General features: G+C 44.7%; 1 protein-coding gene across 1 annotated transcript in view; it reads right to left on the bottom strand.

The window, feature by feature from the left end:
* Nucleotides 1-11,548, bottom strand: part of fah (fumarylacetoacetate hydrolase (fumarylacetoacetase)) — a 42,220-nt gene extending 30,672 nt beyond the window's left edge. Inside the window, exons 1-8 of the mRNA XM_041986003.1 lie at nucleotides 11,395-11,548; nucleotides 10,786-10,896; nucleotides 10,165-10,286; nucleotides 9,889-9,938; nucleotides 8,325-8,415; nucleotides 8,110-8,207; nucleotides 6,111-6,163; nucleotides 5,908-6,007 (exon numbers count right to left, since the gene is read on the bottom strand). Of these exons, the coding sequence (XP_041841937.1) occupies nucleotides 5,908-6,007; nucleotides 6,111-6,163; nucleotides 8,110-8,207; nucleotides 8,325-8,415; nucleotides 9,889-9,938; nucleotides 10,165-10,286; nucleotides 10,786-10,896; nucleotides 11,395-11,475 (706 nt within the window). The 5' untranslated portion in view covers nucleotides 11,476-11,548. The remainder of the gene's footprint in view (nucleotides 1-5,907; nucleotides 6,008-6,110; nucleotides 6,164-8,109; nucleotides 8,208-8,324; nucleotides 8,416-9,888; nucleotides 9,939-10,164; nucleotides 10,287-10,785; nucleotides 10,897-11,394) is intronic.
* Nucleotides 11,549-13,436: the final 1,888 nt, after the last annotated feature.

The raw sequence follows: 13,436 nt of genomic DNA, 5'->3' as shown, positions 1-13,436 counted from the left end.
ATCACCTCGTCATGGAGATAAACTCTGGAAGAATGGGCATATGGCTGTGGGGAAAAGCGGCCGTGCTTACTGAGGAAGGTTGCTGGCTGAGGGGGCGATGCATTAGGCCGAAGCGGCGCCAGAGGTGCGAGGGCCTCCAACGCTGCTTGCAGCTTTAATTCTTCTTCTTCTTCTTCTTCTTCTTCTTCTTCTTCTTCTTCTTCTTCTTCTTAAACATTGGAGGCATTTTTGGGGACCTGAACATGCACGAAAACGCGCCTATTTTTGTGTACCCCCCCAAAGGAATGCGAAAAATTTGATATTTTGGGGTGCTTGGGACTGTTCGGGCAAAATTGAATGAGAGCGCCACCTATTTCATATGCCCCGCCACTGCACGTCATCAATCTTTATGAAAATCGCTACATATATTCTAAATGTTCGGGCGAACAAAAAATCCTCTTGGAGCAACAGCCTACAACCAACAGGAAGTCGGCCATTTTGGATCAAAGTCGCCATTTTGGCGTTTTACTGACATTTTCAAAATCTATCTCCTCCTAGAGATTTCATCGTACCGCTACCAAAATAGCTCAGGATGTCCAGAAGGCATGTGTCTTTAAAAGTTATTGAAAGTTTTCTAATAGGAGAAAGGGCATGGAGGGGGTGGGGCCTCAAAGTTTGGTGTCTCGCCGTGAAGAACGAAAGTGATATAACTTCCACATAAAACAATGTATCTGAACCAAAATGGCCATGTATGATGCCAGTCCCATCCTGAACACATTTACATGTCAATATTTGGGTTATGAATTGGCCACGCCCCCTGGTGACAGGAAGTCATGGTTTTTACTTGGAGACCCACTTATCTGACGTTTTGGACACAACCAGGTCCAAACTGGGTCAGACAGCAGAAAACAAGTTGGTGATGATATCTGGTGAAAACCATTGCTCTACGCTGCAGGGCGAGACCATGGCGCCATGGCGAACTTCGATAAGACGCCATGACATCATAAATCGCTATAAATCCCTCAATTCTGATCCAATCCCCATCAGGCTTGCAGAGATTAATCAGCATCCCGCCCTGAACAGATCCATATGACCAATACCAGACTAGCCCTAAGCCCCGCCCACTTCCAACAGGAAGTGCTTTTTTTCATACGCAGGGATCCATCTTCTCAGGAATGAAACTTACAGACTTGAAAGTGCTTCACAACAGGTCAAACCCTTTCATGATACCACAATAAAAATCTCAAGATGCTTCGCCAAACGTAACCATGGCGAATAATGGTCCGACGCCATCAAACAGGAAGTACTTGTAACTGACCCATTGTACTGCTTATCTCCACCAAACTTGGCAGAGAGGATCGCGGTCAGGCCGGGAACTCAGCCACATTGACATATGCTGGAAAAATTGTAATACGGCTCTATAGCGCCCCCTACAAATATTTATTTGATCATAACTGCCCACTACATTGACCAATATGGCTGAAATCCAGTATATTGATAGAACATGGAAGGATGTACAAAAAAGTCTCTTGGACCTATATGACAACTTCAACAGGAAGTCGGCCATTTTGAAAAGACTGTCATTTCCGGGGTCATTTTTGCATGTTTCTTTGCCTTGCATTTGAACGAACTCCTCCTACAGATTTTATCGTATTTACCTCAAACTCAGTCTGAACACTCCAGAGGCATGTGTGGTCAAAAGTTATTGAAAATTTTTTAATAGGAGGTGGCGTTCAGCGGCGGCGCCTCATCAAGTTTTGATGTTTCGCCATGAAGCACGGAATTCATTATTTCTGAAATACAACACTCATTTTGTACCAAACTGCACATGTTTCACTTCAGTTCCATGCCGACCACATCTACATGTCCAGATGTTGTCATCTGGACATTGCTTAGCGCTGCATGGCGAGACGATGGCACCATGACAAGGTTGGATAAGACGCCATGACATCATTAATCATTATAACTCAATTAATTTTCATCCAATCAGGATCACACTTACAGTCATTATTCAGTTTCTGCTCCTTAACAGATACATGTAACTACTTCTGGTCTTGGCCTAAGCCCCGCCCACTTGAAACAGGAAGTGCCTTTTTCCTGCAGCGGGGTCCCTCTCGTCAGGGATTAACCTCACACACTCAAAAGTGCTTGAGATCAGGTCAAACCCTTTCATGATATTAGAGAAAGAAAACCTCAAGTTCCTTCCTCAAGCAAAACATGGCAAATGGCGTCCACCGCCATGAAACAGGAAGTACTTGTAACTGACCCATAGTAATCCTGATCTCCACCAAACTCGGCAGGGAGGACAAAGGTTTTGCCTGGAACTGATTCAACTAGACATATGCTGGGAATATGGCTCTATAGCGCCCCCTATAAATATTTAATCTATCAGCTCCAACCACTGCTTTGACAGACGTTGATGAAATGTGGCATATTTATATAACATGCCAGGACAAACAAAAAAGCCTCTTCATGTCCTCATCTTGTCAACGCCATTGACCCGCTCCCTGTAAACAGGAAGTCCCACCATTTTTATCGATTTAAAGCCTGTAAAACCAATTCAGACTCATTAATATCATCCTTCATGAACTCATGGTTGAAAAGTTGACTGACTTCTTGCAGCATCATGATTAAAATGGCTTCCTGGCATGGTTGTATCATTCACCATGAAATAGGAAGTGGCTTTACTCTTGCTGTCAGTTGACCAATTGAGCTGTTATTTTCCTGTTCTCATTAGAGTTCCAACTTAAACATGGTTCTACATGAAAATGATGATAGCACCACCCAGTGGCCACATGGAATTTTGCTCTTGATGAAATCATGCTCCAGTTTGTGGTATTTCAACACAGTTTGTAAGAAACAAGGTCATGAACACTTCAGATGTCATCACTGGAAAGGCTGAGGTGCAAGTTGATCCTCTCATGAGGAAAATCACCTCTTGATGGAGATAAACTCTGGAAGAATGGGCATATGGCTGTGGGGAAAAGCGGCCGTGCTTACTGAGGAAGGTTGCTGGCTGAGGGGGCGATGCATTAGGCCGAAGCGGCGCCAGAGGTGCGAGGGCCTCCAACGCTGCTTGCAGCTTTAATTTCTTTTATTTCTTTTTGTTCAAGTAAAAGAATGTCAGAATAAATCAGAAAATATTGTATATATATATATATATATATATATATATATATATATATATGCATATAAGAATCTGCTGAAAAGTCAGTTTAACAAAAGCTAGTTCACAAAAATGAAAAAAAGGAAAAAAAACAAACATATTCATTAACTAAAATCCCAGTGTCTTCAGACATCAGCGTTTCTGTGAGGCTGGTTTCTGTGTGATAGAATGGGTCATTTTACAATTTGGTTTCTTAACAGTCACAGACCAGGATCCGTTCCAGGTTCCAGGTTCTGGAGAAACTCTGAGTATGTTAATCCTGAATGAGTTCTGGTTCCAAACAGTCAAACCTGGAATCTGTTACCATGGTGACTGACTCTGTGAAGTAAACCTGGGAGGTTTCCTATCATTTCTACCCGTCTCCTCCGCCTGAATCAGCTGTCAGACATGGGTTGTCGTAGCAATGTGATTCCAGACATTTAGAAGCAATGATTTATGTACGGAGGGTTTTATGACCTCCAATAGATGATCTATCATTTCCTGATCAATAACTTATCAAACAGCATCTTTTTGCAGTCAGATTCTTCTTCTGAACATATTCACCGTCACACACCGAGGACATGAGATGATTCCTCAGGCAGGTTTCTGCTGTGATACTTTCTGTTTTTAATAAATGGGATGTTGCTTAATAATATGTTGGAAAGTCGACGGTGTGTTGAGTCGTGAGGAAAGTCCTTCACAAGCCCGGAACCACAATTCCACTAATAAAACTATGTAGAGATTTGTTGGGGGTTTAAATTACAAAATGTAGAAACAGCCACTGAATATATCAGCTAGTGCGAAATGGAAATAAAATATGTCCAATCATGGTCTAGAAGAGGGCTATTCAATTCGGTGCAGCAGAGGTCCAAACTCAGTCGCACTGGTTTTCTCCATGTGTGTTCTCCCTGGTGGGATTTAACCCAAATAAAACATCTCCAGTGAGCTTTTCTCTGCTGCTGTGTGCTGGGGAAGCAGCATCAGAGCAGCAGCACCAGCAGACTGAACAACATCAGAAAGAAGGCTGGAACTGTGGTGGAGAGGAGGTCGCTGAACAAAGTGGTTTCTATCATAGAGAACCCCGACCATCCTCTCCAGCACACACTGGTCAGCCAGCGGCGCTCCTTCTCTACCAGACGGAGACGCTCCGCTGTCGTACGGACAGATACGGGAAATCTTTCCATCCCTCTGTTCAGCTCTGGCAGATGGGGAAGAGCCTGCAGACACCAGGCTCTACCTGCTGCTTCTATCCACGACATTTGAGAAAATGTCTACATCGAAGAATCTACATCGAAGAGACAACATGGATGTCACACCTGGAACTTATGAAAAGATGAAATCTGATCAGGGAGGCTGCAGAGATACTGCAGGAGGTTCTGGAAGTTATGGTTGTGTCCTACAGGTAAAAACAATCTCCAGGATTTTTCCAATGTCTGGACTATGAGGTAGGGTTGGAGACAAAAGACTTCTGACAAAGAAAAACATCCATAAAAAACAACTTTTCCAAAATCATGAAGGAAAATGTCTTCTGGTCTGACAGGACTTTCTGGACACACTTCCAGAAGAAAAACCACCATCCCCACAACGAAGCATGGTGGTGGCAGCCTCATGCTGGAGGCAACTGGAGTTTTAATCAGGGTGAAAGGAGTTCTGACCAGGTCCAGATACTAGATTCATTTTGGGTCAAAAACTACTGGAAACTACTGGAAACCTGAAGAGGAATCTCACCTTTCAACACGATGATTATCTCAAACAGGTATCCAAATCAACCTAAGACCAGAAAGATATGAAACATTCCAGAACCAAAACCCCACAGGAAATCTGCGGGCTGAGAAGATATCCTGTAGATATCAGTCTGACAGATGTGAAGCCAGTTTGTGACAAAGAAGGGAAACATATTGCCAAGTCAGGATGATCCATGCAAGAAGACTGAACGCTGGGATTAAATCTAGGTTAAAGGTGCAATGTGTAGAATTGCTGCCACACAGTGGTAATGAAGGTGTACAGAGCAGTTGTGAATGTACAGTGATTGTCAGTGGCCAAAATGAAGATCATTTCATGTTTGAGTGGATCCAGTGGCCCCAGATGCAGCGATGGCTGCACGACAGGCAACTCCTTCAGCATTATGTACTGTACAAGTGTACTGTCTTCCTCTGTGGTGCTTTTAATGTGTTGTTTATACCACACGGTGCTCTAGTGCCTGTCAAACAAAGCCGGTGCTGTAGTTTTAAAGCTTCAAACACAAGGTTGTTTGTCCATTCAGAGACACCGTAGTAAAAACAGTGGCATAAATATGGCAGCTGCCATGTATGTGGACCCATGACAAGCAGATTCAGATTCATTCTAAGAGAATAAAATCATACGGTATTTTAGTAAAGTAATTAGATAGGAATACAAAGTTTAAAATGACAGATTATATTTTTTGTTCTCAACCTTTACACACTGTTGGGTAAAACACTGTTTCCATTGAACTGTTCAGATGATCAAAGAACACATTAAAAACACAGAATGTTAATACAGTTGTGGAAACTTTTTACATCTACCAGGTCTAAGATGTGAACCGTGTTGATTAATAACACTATAAGTTAAAACTTCTCTGGATCAACAGAATCTGTTCACATCACTGCAGATGTGCAGAAACTTCCAGTCAGGATTTATGTCTCTAGACTTTTCCAGGATTTGGGACAGAACTGTAACCTTTTCAGTAATTTTCCATTTTACATCACAGTATGTGTGTGTGTGTGTGTGTGTGCAGTGCTGTAGCTGAAGTGAGGTGGTATTACCACTCCAATCGTTCATGAGCACCATGCCAAAGATGTGTTCATGGGCATTGTTGATGGGAATGGGCTCCCCCTGACGGTTTCCTCCTCCAATGAAGAATGCCTGATCAGAGAGGAGGTCAGCTGTGAGCGGCGTGACAAAGACACTATCGAGGAATATTAACTCGAACATCAGAAACACAGAGCATCAGGTCCAGTAAACACACCATCTCCAGCTCAATGTCCAGCTGCTTCGATGGGCCGAACACCGGAGGCTTCGCTGAGAGAAGAAGAAAAACATGGTCACCATCATCACCATCACCACCAACATCACCATCATCACCATCATCACCATCATCACCAGCATCACCACCATCACCATCATCACCAGCATCACCATCATCACCATCACCACCAACATCACCATCATCACCAGCATCACCACCATCACCATCATCACCAGCATCACCATCATCACCATCACCACCAACATCACCATCATCACCATCACCACCAACATCACCATCATCACCATCATCACCAGCATCACCACCATCACCATCATCACCAGCATCACCATCATCACCATCACCACCAACATCACCATCATCACCAGCATCACCACCATCACCATCATCACCAGCATCACCATCATCACCATCACCACCAACATCACCATCATCACCATCATCACCAGCATCACCATCATCACCATCATCACCATCATCACCAGCATCAACATCATCACCATCATCACCATCATCACCATCATCACCATCATCACCAGCATCACCATCATCACCAGCATCACCATCATCACCATCATCACCATCATTACCAGCATCACCATCATCACCATCATCACCATCATTACCAGCATCAACAGCATCACCATCATCAATGTCACGTGACAGCAGTTCAAACAACTGTTTTTTATAGTCTGAACTAAGACATCTGTCATTTTTAGAGATTCATCTTTTCGGAGGTTTGACCAGTATTAACACTGATGTAACCATGCCAAAGACTTCCTGACTGACAGGTTTGCCTGGAGATATTCTTTTTTTCAAAACTTGTCCTGTCCAGCATGGTGGCAGCAGAATGATGGTCTGGCTGCTGTGTTGTGCCGAATAAATTTGCTTTGCCTAGTGGGAGCTTCATGGTATAGGGCAGGGGTAGCCAACGTCGGTCCTCGAGGGCACCAATCTGGCAGGTTTTCCAGATTTCCCTGCTCCAGCACACCTGACTCAAATTAAATGGATCCAACAGCCTATAAGGATCTCCACAATGACTTGTTAGTTTAAGTCAGGTGTGTTGGAGCACGGAAATCTGGAAAACCTGCAGGATTGGTGCCCTCGAGGACCAACATTGGCTACCCCTGGTATAGGGCTCCTCTGGGTAATTAGATTTTTTATTTAAATCTTATTTATTTATTTTGAATTACAGAATTTCCATTATATTGCATGATCTGAACGGAGGGGCAGAGGAGGAGTGGCAGAGGAACACCCAAGTTAGAGCCCCCCGCGGTCACTGGACACAGGCACTGTCGGGCCAAGGTCAGCAGCCACTGACCCCACTGAGCGCCGGCCATCCAGGGCGGGCAGAGCGCAGGGCCCCAAGAGCCCAAAAGCCACCAAGGCAGCGGTTCCGCACAATACCCCAGAGGACCAGACCCCCCCTTAGATGACCACCCAGTCCAGCCGCATACCCTGGAAACCAGGGCACCATCAGCCACTCCCCTCTTCCTCCTCTTACCCACACCCATCCCTACACCCCCCATTTTCCTGACCAACTTTCTCATCTACCTGCTGTACAATAATGGACACTAGAGCTAGCCTACACATTCTTAATAACAAAGTAGAAAAGACTGGTTTATGGAACACACACATACACAAATAAGTCATCAGACCTATTTTACGATTTCCTTTTAACATGAAGCAATTTTTCATTTCATTAATGACATCATGACTAATCCATTTTGAAAGGCCTGACTAGTCTACTTCAAATATGTCTTAAAATGCCCATCCCTTATTGATATATAATAGGTTGAATATGTAATGAGAGCAAATTAATATGAGATGAATTTATAATTAGATTAACATATAATGAGATTAAATGAATATATAATCAGATTAGATTAATGCATAATGAGATTATAATTTATAAAAAGATGAGATATTATATAATGTGATAAGATTAATAAACAGTGAGATGAGATTAAAATATTACTTTGATCTGGTCTCATCTGGCCCAGAGGACGGCGAATGGGGGTCCCAGAAACCACCACTGATGAAGCTCTTCCATGGTACCCCACAGGAAGCCTCAACCTGTGACAGATGACAGGCTGATTAGTTACAGTAATGAAGGAGATATTCAGGGATTAACTTCGGATTTTTCCACAATCCCGTTTTTATCCGGTTCTGACCAGAACTGTGAGTTCTTACCAGTTTGGCATCAGAGCATTCTCCTTCCCTCTGAACATGATTCCAACATTGGAGGCGTGGTCTCTGGATGAGTAGAAATCAGTGTAATCACCTGGAAAACAGCAGCACCATGAGCTGACTCCAAGTACCAGGAAGGACGGTGTTACAGCGCCCCCTGGTGCTGGTCTGACCCAGGTCCAGTCACATGTAAACTGTTTTCCTCTCAGCTTCACAAATAAGATCATCACCAGGAATATTTAAGTTACAGCTGATGGAGAAAAGTAAATTCACATACTTTTCTACTCTTTGGTTCATCATTGATCTGAGCTGGCAGTGTGAAGGAGGAGAAAACTGTACAGATCTGCCTCTGATCTCAGGACCACGATGGGATGTTCAGTTCGAACTATCAGGCTGATGGGAACAGGGCCGGAATGCCGAGAAATCAACCTCATCCCAGCCATTAGCAACACAGTTAACACACTAACACAGTTAGTTCAGCACCAACCTGATGTTGATCTATAACTAAATAATTAACAGTTTATGTGAAATTTATTCCATTTAAACACCAGAATGTATTTCCACCTCTTTCAGTTCCAGCTTCAATCGGGAATGTCTCTCTGATCTCGGCTCATCCATCCTCTGGGATTTTTGTCCGTGTAGTGGTGAAATATCAGGTTCTGGCTCTGCCGGTGTCCATCAGTCTATAAGTCCAGAATCTCAGATGAACTGAGGTCTGGACTTTGACTCATTCATTCCAAGATATTTAACCCAGTCAGTGTGTCTTCATCAGGGCAATTAGGGTCATTATCCGCTGGACTTCCGTCCCAGTCTCTAATCTCTGGAAGACACAAACAGGTTGTCCTCCAGATCATCCCTGGATTTATCTCCATCCATCATTCAGTTCAGACAGTTTCCTTGCTGATGGAAACATCCCCACATCATGATGCTGCCACCACCATTCTTCACTGTGGTTATGACAGCCGTTGGCTTTGTTCAGTCTTCTCTGACTAGAGGACCTTCTGCCAGATGGTTGAGGAGTCTCTTTCATGTCTTTTGGTAAACTTTTGTGTCAGTAGTGTCTTTTTTGTCTTTCCATTCTTCCATAAAGTCCAGCTCTGTGGAGGTCTTCTGGACAGATCCAGCTGTCTATGCTCTTCAGGGTTACCTTTGGTCTATTTGTTGTCTCTCTAACTGATGTCCTCCACAGTCATCATGCTGTCTCCTGATCACAGGTGCTTCAGATTAAATCAGGTGTATATAAACTTGTGGGTCCTAGAGGTTCTAAAAGTAGAATGGAAGGCAGTTACCAGACCCGTCTCTGTGGGACCAGCTCCCAGGGATGATTTTGAAGTTGCTACGAATAAATCCGAATTTTAAACTGAACCACCATTTTTTTCTGTCTCATTTCACTTCACCAGTTCAGACTATCTGAATTAGACATAGTTAAAAAAATTTGAATAACATTCTGTAACTCAAAAAGGAATAACACAAATGAAGGAGAAGGGGTGTCTCTTCTCTCATCCTTCACTGTTAGAAGAGACATTTGGTCTAGCGATGGTGGACCGTGGAGAGATGAGAGGCTCACCGATATCTGCAGGAAGGTGCATTGTGGCTGCACTCTGATGGACGAAGGCTCTGCAGAAACAAAGACAAAGACCAGCATGAAATATGTACAGAGGACTGATGTGATGTGGACACATTTATTCATTCCTGTGGGGATCAGACTGAAACTCCATCATTTAGTTCAACCTTTAGCCTCTCGGTTTGTTGTAAATGAGTCTGTAGATCTTCTGTCAGCTGCAGACATGAAAACACAGAGCAGAGGGATGAAGATGAAGATGTCGGCATGTTGGACACTGACCTGCTTCGGAGGCTGACATCATCTCTCAGCGTGCTCTCATTGGCTGACAGCAGCATCTGCAACGTCTTCCTGGCCTCCCTCCAAGCCTCAAAACCAAGAGCCATGAAGGCGTTCAGAGTGGGCTTTAAGGAGACAAAGATCCCACATCAGAACCAACAAAAACCAACGGAACCATCAGCTTCCTGCAGACCAATAAGATCAGAACTTTACTGGATCCATGAACCTTTATCGTATGAATAAAAACATCAACTTTAATTCATAAAAGCTGCAGACTGATTAAATTGTCGGATGTTATTTTACTTCCTGGTTCTGACAAATAGCTGCTTTTAATGGACATCTTCCAGGTTTAAAGTTTCGTTTAGAACCCAGGTCTGGACCCGATGGGTTAAACAGCTGATTGAAACTGATGTTAGAGAGGAATTCATTCCACAGTTTAAGGTGAATATTGTCTGAGCTGCTTTTGGTCCTGATGATCCTGTAGTCTGCCTGAACTGGAACCTTCTCCACAGAGAAGGTCTATCAGATGAGCTAAATGTGGACCCTGATGGACCTGACAGACATCACAGCATGTTTACATGATGGAGCCGAGTCTGGTTCGGATCAAATCTCATACAAACCAACCTGCTGAAAGACATCCTGATGTTTGGACATCACCGGTCCAATGAACAGAGACATGATTACACTCAGGTCCAGGATCTGGTCTCCAATGGCAACACCGATACGATGTCTGGGCTGAAGGAAAAGATGAAGATATGATCCACATGCACACTAACCTCTGGTTCTGAAACAGTTCTACTTAATATTTACTCTACTGATCCACATCTCAACCCAAGCCTAGACAGTTCTGGAGAGAGAGAACGGATCAGGACGGTTCTGGAGAGACAGAACGGATCAGGACGGTTCTGGGGAGACAGAACGGATCTGACAGAACGGATCTGGATGGTTCTGGAGAGACAGAACGGATCAGGACAGTTCTGGAGAGACAGAACGGATCTGACCGGTTCTGGAGAGAGAGAACGGATCTGGACGGTTCTGGAGTGACAGAACGGATCTGACAGAACAGATCTGGATGGTTCTGGAGAGACAGAACGGATCTAACCGGTTCTGGAGTGACAGAACTGATCTGAACGGTTCTGGAGAGATAGAACAGATCGGGACGGTTCTGCAGAGACAGAACGGATCTAACCGGGTCTGTCCCTGCTATCAGACAAACAAAGAAACTGGACTCACATTGTCAGATGTGGAGAAGACTCCATAGGGAAGGTTCTGGAAGGAGAAATCACAGTTTGGGTCCACTTTGATGAAGGACATGTTGTCTTTGTCTGCAGTGTTCACCGTCTCTGAGAAGCCAGAGCAGAGTTAAACTCTTCCAGATGTTTAACTTTGGACTGGACCGCCTCCTCCAGAACAGCCAATCACAGGCTTCATGCTGAAACCACCCAGCTGCAGGACTTAGAGAGACCAGACACAGCAGCTGGAGAATGACTCAGCAAAAACTGTAAAACAGAAGGATAGATGGAGACAGAGGATAAACAGCCTGAATTTAGTGAATTTAATGAAAAGAATGTATTTAGTGGATATAAATTAATTCCATGTAGGTATCATCAGTGCTAATCTTAAATGAGTCAGATGAATGTTGGAGTGCAAAATGTTGAATAAATTAATATACTTAAGATTATTCAGTGAAATTAAGACGAAAAAATGATCAAATAAACGACCAAAGCTACTTTTCACATTTTCTTTTACTGACTGGTTCATGTTGGCAGCAGACGCTCCACCTCATCATGTCCTTCATTTTATTCTGGACCGCTGGTGTTGCCGTTTACGCCAGGGTCAGAGGTAGGAACACGTCCCCCCAATCACAAGGACGTCCCTGTGATGGGTAAAACGTCCCTGTTACATGACGTCCTCATGATGGACATGACGTCCCTGTGATGGAAATGACGTCCCCGTGATGGAAATGACGTCCCTGTGATGGAAATGACGTCCCCGTGATGGACATGACGTCCCTGTGATGGAAATGACGTCCCTGTGATGGACATGACGTCCCTGTGACGGAAGTGACGTCCCTGTGATGGGCATGACGTCCCCGTGTTGGACATGATGTCCCCGTGATGGACATGACGTCCCTGTGATGGACATGACGTCCCTGTGATGGAAATGACGTCCCCGTGATGGACATGACGTCCCTGTGATGGAAATGACGTCCCCGTGATGGAAATGACGTCCCTGTGATGGAAATGACGTCCCCGTGATGGACATGACGTCCCTGTGATGGAAATGACGTCCCTGTGATGGACATGACGTCCCTGTGACGGAAGTGACGTCCCTGTGATGGGCATGACGTCCCCGTGTTGGACATGACGTCCCCGTGATGGACATGACGTCCCCGTGTTGGACATGACTTCCCCGTGATGAACATGACGTACCCTTGATGGACATGATGTCCCCGTGATGGAAATGACGTCCCCGTGATGGACATGATGTCCCTGTGACAGAAGTGACGTCCCCGTGATGGAAATGACGTCCCTGTGATGGAAATGACGTCCCTGTGATGGGCATGACGTCCTCGTGTTGGGCATGACGTCTCCGTGTTGGACATGACGTCCCTGTGATGGACATGACGTACCCTTGATGGACATGACGTACCCTTGATGGACATGATGTTCCCGTGATGGACATGACGTACCCTTGATGGACATGACGTACCCTTGATGGACATGACGTCCCCGTGATGGACATGACGTCCCTGTGATGAACATCCTTTCATACTTGTGTGCCTGTCCATGGTCAGTCCAGGTGGTGCCAGGACAGGAAGACCATCAACAGGAGGTAAAACTCCTGGTGTGCTCAGTAGCTGAAACCTGACAGGCTCTGCATCACTGTGAATTCTAGCAGGCACCAGTCCAGGGGCCTCATTTAAAAACTGATAGCAAAGCAGACTACAGGTGGCGTGCGTAGGGACAAAGGGAAATGTGGCGCACAAAAACTTTCAGACTTGTCAAAGCGTGAGTATGCACTTCCCTCTCCTGTTTCATATCATTTCCATGATGGCTCAGGAGAGGAAAAGAACAAAAAAGCATAATTCTTCAGTGTGTGAGACAGAGATCCTGATGGACCACGTTGGAAAATGTAAAATGGTTTTATTTGAAGGGCACAGCGTGGACATTACCAGGGTCAGAAAGGCAGAGGAGGGCAGCAGGTGACAGATGCTGTCAACGCCGTGTCAGAAAGCAAGATACACCAGAGGTGTCCAGCTGGATATATCTGAA

This window comes from Melanotaenia boesemani, chromosome 1 (genome assembly GCF_017639745.1).
Source record: "Melanotaenia boesemani isolate fMelBoe1 chromosome 1, fMelBoe1.pri, whole genome shotgun sequence".
In the NCBI taxonomy this organism is placed as follows: Eukaryota; Metazoa; Chordata; class Actinopteri; order Atheriniformes; family Melanotaeniidae; genus Melanotaenia; species Melanotaenia boesemani.
The sequence above is the reverse complement of the archived record's forward strand: the minus strand, read 5'-3'. Positions and strand labels throughout refer to the sequence as shown.